The 7733-nt window shown below is 35.3% G+C and overlaps 1 protein-coding gene across 1 annotated transcript; it reads left to right on the forward strand.

Moving 5' to 3' along the window:
• Window positions 1-682: 682 nt before the first annotated feature.
• Window positions 683-6911, forward strand: LOC107190465 (probable cytochrome P450 6a14). Its single transcript, XM_015579271.1, has 5 exons — window positions 683-1018; window positions 1436-1961; window positions 4534-4755; window positions 5392-5643; window positions 6745-6911. Exons 1-5 carry the CDS (start codon window positions 683-685, stop codon window positions 6909-6911), a joined length of 1503 nt encoding a protein of 500 aa, XP_015434757.1.
• The last annotated feature ends 822 nt before the right edge of the window (window positions 6912-7733 follow it).

The raw sequence follows: 7733 nt of genomic DNA on the forward strand, positions 1-7733 counted from the left end.
GTGTGTGCTGAGAGTACGCTGCCCTGTAGATACACATGCATATGGGACAACGAACTGTGAACGTGTCATAGCAAGAAAGGAGTAAAAGAAAATATGGGATATGTAATAATGTATTCGAAGTATTTACGTGCGACAATAAATTCTATTTACCCTGCATCTGACCGAAAAATGTAAGCACATTTTAAATAAAGTTAGTCTAAATGTTAATGGAACTTTAAGATCACTTTCCAACTAAACGGTTGAGTTGTGATCCATGGTTCTTTTGAGATTTCTGATCCCCATGATGAGTAGAATACGATGCAATAAAAGAAAAATTGGTCTTGAATTGTAAGGATAAGGTCAATTTTCCGTTAACTTTCTTTTATAGATCTCGGCCGTACAGGATCCACGCACACTGTGGAGCATGTAGAATGACGTAAAAATTTGTAACTAGTTCAATAAATATTGAAATTTTTCTAATCTATTTGATAATCAGTCAAATTAATTTCTACTAAAATTAGAATTATTTCCAACCATTTTAAATCTCAAAAACTTGGACAAATTTTAACAGAATATTTCAATCGAACAGTATGGCGTACGTCAATCGAACAATATCATTACATTCTTTTCAACTATTTTCTAAAGAAACAAGTTGACATTATTTGTTTCTAATTATTTCTTCTTTTCAGATTGCTGATACAACATGACGGACTGTCTCGTTACATTATGCGGTGTGTCGGTAATACTATTTTTACTTTACTATTATCTTACATCAAACTTCAACTACTGGAAAAATCGTGGTGTATCCGGACCCCGACCCGTGCCCATCTTTGGCAACCTTCGGCAAATGATAATGAAAAACTTGTTCTTGGGTGAAATCTTAAAACAGATGTACAATGAATACAAGCATGAACCAGCGTTTGGAATTTTTGTAAGACGAGCACCAATTCTGATTGTTAACGATTTAGATTTGATTAAAGATATCCTGATCAAGGATTTCTCACTTTTCGCTGATCGAGGAATACAGCTATATCCCAAGGTATTCATAAGTAGACACTAACGACAAAGGTTCGCTAATATATTCACGCGTACTTCTATTTTCAATTCTGTTTTACTAAAGTCAAGCCGGCGAAAACTGACGTAAGAATTACGTCGCCTACACCGTAGTTCTTCGTTCACACTTCGGCAAACTTATGAGCAGTAGTATATGTATAATCGTTAATCGTCGTTAATCTGTATGATCATGCTCCACCTATCTAGTAAGTTGTTAAATCTTTTTGATACAAGCATGGCTTGAAAAAATCGCGGAACTTGACATGAAAAGACACTATCCTTTTTGCTATAAGATTCAAGAATTTTCTTAATATGCACATTTCCGAAATACAAAAGTTAGTCGTGTGATATCTTCTAAATATCTGACTATGTGATGTTAATTAATGGCTTGCCAAATTCGTAGGTGGAACCACTCTGCGAACACCTATTCAATTTAGAAGAGGAAAGATGGCGGCTATTGAGAACGAGGCTCTCGCCAGTATTCACGTCTGGCAAAATCAAAGAGATGTTTCCCCTCGTGGCAGAATGCGGGCAGCACTTGGAAAAGTATTTAGAGAAACTGGTATCGAAGGGTGACCCTGTCGAATGTCGCGAAATAGCTGCGAAATACACTACCGATGTGATCGGCAGCTGCGCCTTTGGGATCGACACGAATTCCTTCTCCGACGAGGACAGCGAGTTTCGTAGCATGGGTAGACAGGTCTTTCTCCCTACTACTAAAAGTTTTATCAAAGACCTCTGCAAAAGCTTTTTTCCTAGTTTGTACAAAATAGTGGGACGCCCACTTCAGAAACTTCACGTTACCAACTTCTTTACGAATGTCGTCGTGGATACGATGAATTACAGGGAACAGAATAGTATAATTAGGCCTGATTTCATCAACATGCTTATGAAACTCAAGAAGGACCCGCGTAACTTGAAAAGTATTGGTAAGTAAAGTCATACTTACAAAATTTCTATTTGGTTTCTGTGTATCCTAGAACAGGTAATGTGAAACTCTAAATGAATTTGTCTGCCTCCTTTTGTCATCGAGTTCGTTGATGTTATCACAGAGAATTATCCAAATGACATTGTGAAAGTCAAACTAAATTAAAAAAAAATAGTTAAACGTTCTTTTACCCTTAAAAACGTCGCTGAATGTTATTATTTGTTGCTTTTTTTATTCGAGTTAGGTTTCAGCCCATCACGAAATCCATATTACATATAATTCGTTCTGAAACAATGTCCTCAAGGCGGTTTAACGGAAATTAGAATATAGACAGCGGATGTATTTACTTTACAATCCAGTTATAAATTCAGTGAACATGTTCGGAAATGTATGTAAGCACATATTAAGTTCTAAAAACGTAAGCATTACAGTACATTAAGAAAAATATATGAAAATGACACGATTTTCATAAAGGTAGGACTAGGTGGACAATTTAAGTCTTATTAAATACTAATTGCATAGCTCCTTCGGACAGCTATTGATATTAGCAGTAAAATGAGTTTTGGTAAAATCGAACCTTCCGTTCGTAAGAAATGACAGCTGGAGAAAACTTTACGAGAAATTCGCTGCTGTCAATACTCAAGTCAATACTCAAAAGTCTCGCGATTATTGTCCCGAACTCGAATCCGTGCAGGGACTATAATCGTGGACCACGCAAAACGCTTGTGATCCTCGTGAATACCTTTTTTTGCCCGAAGCTCGAGCCTCGGCACTTGCCTTTGTAGTCTTTCGACATAGAGAAGGACAAGCGACGTAGAGAACAGACAGAGAAAGCATCTCTTTCCACTCGACTCAGCTGCGTGTCCTGCCTGTGACGTTCTCGCCGACCAATGGTCACATTATAGCCGACCACACAGTCCGATTGTGCGTGTACCATTTTCGCCAATAATAAAAATACGTGTAACTGGAGGTGACTCGGCTACATTCAATTCATCGGCAGCTCTCTGGGCAGTCGCTGACGATTGAACATTTCGACTACATAATCGTCGTACATTCCCCCGCTCAGTTCGTCGAATCCATCGAGCACCATACATTGTTGCCCGGCGCGCGAGACAACGCTAATGCAACGATGAAACTTTTTTATTTTTTATTTTTCTGATTAAAGTGATACCAAATATGACATCATTTGGATCACACTTATTCATGTAGAAAGTGTTAATAGTTCATGTTAGTTCATTATCGATTCTGATAAATCGTAAGTACATATGACCCAAATTGTGTCGTGTGTGGTATCATTTTAATCAGGAAAATCTCATCAATATGATCATAAAAATTTCATTAATGAAGAACCAAAAATAAAAAAAAGTTTTATCGTTGCATTAGCATTCTTTCACCAACACCCGGGAATGTAATCTTTTTGTGGGCTCCTAACGTTCAGTCTTTGGCTCGTAAACGGGAAGCCGTCTCGGCGCGCCGCGGCAACAAAGAATGCGGTTGACGAGTTCCACGGCCTCCCTCCCCCCCAGTGGTGGGATGATGCCTGGACAATAATCGCATATCAACAAAGAGTCAATAATCGCGAGGCCCCTGTGTTGACTTGTTCACTGCCAAGCGACTTTCGTATAAGAATGAAATATGTTATGAAATTTTTTATTTTATTGACATTTATTTTGCGCAACGTTCCGGGTTTCTGTTCCAATACGAATAGTAGGGCAAAGTGGGTAGTTTTGGGTCAGTTTTCAATTACTTTGTGGTAATGATTAAAATGAAAGAGAAACACGCTTTACATCTGAAGAATTATAATTAGTAGGGTTTTACCATCGATATTCCATCATGATTTCATTTTATTATTCCAAAGAAATCTTTAAAAATATAATAGTTATACAACTAGTTATTTGGCCCATACCTCCCTTATTGGAGGAGGTTTGGGTCATTTAATTTTTGTATTGTTTTTGCAGTATATACAGAGAAGTTTTATGTATGCATATATTTATTACCTACAAAGTAATAATACATGTATATAAAAGTAATGAAATAAATAAATGAAACAAAGACTCTGAAGGAATAACATAATAAACGTAAAATAAAGACTGTGATAGAATAACATAACATACATGAAGATATTGAAAACTGTTAACTGAATTTTTAATGTAAATTTTCAAAACTACTCAAGTCAATATCGAATTTAATAACATTCTGTGTTCTACTCGCACTAACTACCTTATTTGGTCGCTTCTGACCCATACCTCCCGGAACCGAACGTTCATAGTAATAGAACTCTATTGCGTAAGACTAAATTCCCACTGTACAAACTTCTCGCTCAGGTGATGAATACTCCTACTGCTGCAACAACGAACAATTGACTTGCGAGTAAGGTATGCCTAACACATGGAAATATAATATGCTAACTGACCCAAATCTACCCACTCTCCCCTACTGAATGCCTTACAAGCGTTACCATTGTTTGATGTAGATGTTCCATGACTGTCAACGCGTTAATTAACAATAAGGTCGACTTGCTCCAAGATGAGAGGCACATCCTGCTAAAGCAATTTTGTTTCATTCCTTTCCAGAGCTGACGGATGAGTTACTCACGGCGCAGGCGTTCGTCTTCTTTGTAGCTGGCTTTGAAACTTCCTCGTCAACGATAAGTCATTCACTTTACGAACTAGCATTAAACACTGATATACAGGATAAATTACGAAAGGAAATCAGGGAGAACTTTGCGCAACACGGCGAAACTTTGACATACGAACGAGTGAAACAGATGAAGTACTTGGATTCCGTGTTCAGAGGTAATTTCAAATGAGATACACAGTAATTTACAAAGTTGTTCATGACGACTGTCACATTTGTCTGTGCAAATTACATAAGAAACTGCGAAAATTTATTTCAACAACAAGACAACAGAATTTGCTACAGAACAAATAAGGAACATGAGGATACCTAAATAGGATTAAGTAAAAATTTATACATTTCATTGTTATTTCGAAAGTATATGACCGAATGTGTGAATCACTGGACGAAGTTTATTATTAGACAATAATGATGATACCATCGCGGATAATATAATTTATTGCACAGAAATACGTCCAAACCTTACTTATATGAAGCTTAATTCTCCGGAAAATTGAGAAGTACGCGAACATGTGTATATCGATATTTTTGACCTAATAAGGAATATCAAGCAATTAACAACCTCCGATTTTGTTGCAAAACAGAAAGTATCAATCTTTTGTTCGCTGATGTTCCTGATTAGATCGTGAAAACCGTTTTTATGGTTATATGTGAAAATCTCTATTATTGAGTAGGTATCTCGAAAACAAATAAAATTATACAAAAATTTCAAATAGACAAAGTGTTTGGTTTTTCGTTCATATAAGAGAATTTCATAGCCACATAAATTTAATGAACCATATTCATCTATACAGAGACTCTTAGGAAGTACCCACTCCTGCCAATATTGATGAGAAAAGTATGTACAAATTACACTTTTAAAGGAACAAATATTACTATCCCAAAGAATACGAATATATGGATACCTGTGTATGGAATTCACCGGGACCCTGATATTTATCCGAATCCTGAAGTGTTTGATCCTGAAAGGTTTGTCGAAGACGCTGTTTCGGCCAGACATCCTATGAGTTATTTACCTTTCGGCGATGGACCTAGAAATTGTATCGGTATGTTCATATGAAATTAACTAACTAATGGATAATATCAATAATGTACAGAGATCTGCAAATTCTGCAATTTGATTGCATAAAGATTTAAGAATTACGCGTACATACAGTAGATAGTACTACCTAAGAGAAGGATAATATAAAAGAGTATTATATGTAGGGTGTCCCACGTAAAGTGTTGCAAGCTGTTTTCTCTGAAACTACTGCGAATATCGAAGTGAAGTTCCTTTTAAATTAAACGGTGCAACGGGGCTGCCGTTTTGAGTACCACAAATTTGGGTAGGGTTTGCTAAGAAGGGAAAGCACCCACACCCTCTTTTTTAAATTGAAGGGGCTATTACTTGTTTCTTATATGGATAGCTGTTACCAAATATTACAACCTTTGTTCGAAACATTGTTTCATATTTCGTATAGTAGAGTTATAGCGCATCGAAGGAAGATATGAAAAGAAGGATACAAAACACACGTAAATCTATCACTTCAAGATGTTGTGAAATTTTCGGAATAATATGATAAAAACAATAAATAAATTTTTGAAAAGTACTGGGCACCATTTTAAACATTTAATAAAATGAATATCAACCGTATTCCGTTTATTTTAATCTCATTCATTGCTCCCCAAGGTTCTTCTCGAGGAAAGTATGCTTTACTATAAAATTTTAACTACGGAATATCAAAAAATGTTTCAAACTAACGTTGTAATATTTTACGACAGCTATCCAAATACAAAACAAGTAATAGACTTTTCCATTTAAAAAAGAGGGCGTGGGGGTCCCCTCCCTATTCTTAGGAAACCCCTGCCCTTTTTTGCATTTTCGGAGAAAATAATAATTGTAATTTCGGAGAAAATAATATTTAACACTGTACTTGGGACACCCTGTATATAAGACTGCATTAATCTCTTTTTTCATTGTTTCGGCCAATAATTAATTAATCATCGGTATGGTATTACAGATTAAATACAGGTATACGAAGCGTAATCAATAAAATTACTTTACCGCTAGTTTCTATACATATAACGGGAATTGCATAGATTGTATGAGTTAGTTCGATTATAAACGTAGGTATACAACGAACATTATTCTCATGACGTATTTTCAGGGGCCCGTTTCGGGGATTATCAGACCAAGGTTGGACTTATTACGATTCTTCGTAAGCACAGAGTCGATGTATGTGAAAAAACGAGGATTCCGTATGTGCCTGACAGCCAATCGTTTGTGTTAACACTTAAAGGAGGAGTAGTATTAAAAATAACGAAAGTAGAATAATTTTACATTAAAATATTCTTATAATCCTACTTACTGTAATAAAAAGTCTTAGTAGTAAAATAATTCTTTAGTCTACTGCAAAAATGTTTTGTCAAGAAATTCCTAAATATACTCTAAATAAGAAATAAATGTGAATATGATCAGTATGAAACTGATCAATATCTAAATTACATATTTTTTAGACAATACTATTGTATATAGCCCTTTAAAGAAATAAGTAATTAAAAATATTTGTAAAGTGAATATAAAGTTGTCTTAGTCAGCCGTTTGAAATTCAAATTATGTTGCAGATAATGCATTAATTCCTCGACAATTTACACACTTTACAGCAAATGTTTTACCATCTCTGATTTTGCAGTTTAATTTCTCATGACATATAGTTACTTTCTTAAGATGATACTCATAGTGATCGGATGTTTCTTGTAATAATTCAAATAACTTATTTAAGGGTACCCTCCGGTCAAAACGCTCGAAAAGGACGTGATTTTCATGAATTTATAAAAAGACAATGGAACAACATATGGTAAAAATCCGGTTTGATCATTGTTACTACATATTTGAAGAATACAACAAAATTTTATTCTTTAAATGATAACAATTTTTCCATCAAATATATAGCACTCATTGTATTACTGTAAAAATTGGAGGTGTTGACGGACGCCATCAGAACTCATGATAGGATCGTCTTAAATAAAAAGAACAAGAATATTCTTAAAATACATATTAATGGCTATCGCCTTACCTATCCTCAATCCAAAAAGATAATCCGGCAATCTTTGGCACGTGTTTAAACGGAATGTTACAAAATAACGGACTTTTTCA

Source organism: Dufourea novaeangliae, unplaced genomic scaffold, assembly GCF_001272555.1.
Source record: "Dufourea novaeangliae isolate 0120121106 unplaced genomic scaffold, ASM127255v1 scaffold193, whole genome shotgun sequence".
Classification (NCBI taxonomy): domain Eukaryota; kingdom Metazoa; phylum Arthropoda; class Insecta; order Hymenoptera; family Halictidae; genus Dufourea; species Dufourea novaeangliae.

Coding starts and splice junctions, on each gene's coding strand:
- LOC107190465 (XM_015579271.1), top strand. CDS start 683: ATGACGGACTGTCTCGTTACATTATGCGGTGTGTCGGTAATACTATTT. Junction 1,962..4,533: donor GCGTAACTTGAAAAGTATTG/GTAAGTAAAGTC, acceptor ATTCCTTTCCAG/AGCTGACGGATGAGTTACTC. Junction 5,644..6,744: donor TGGACCTAGAAATTGTATCG/GTATGTTCATAT, acceptor ACGTATTTTCAG/GGGCCCGTTTCGGGGATTAT.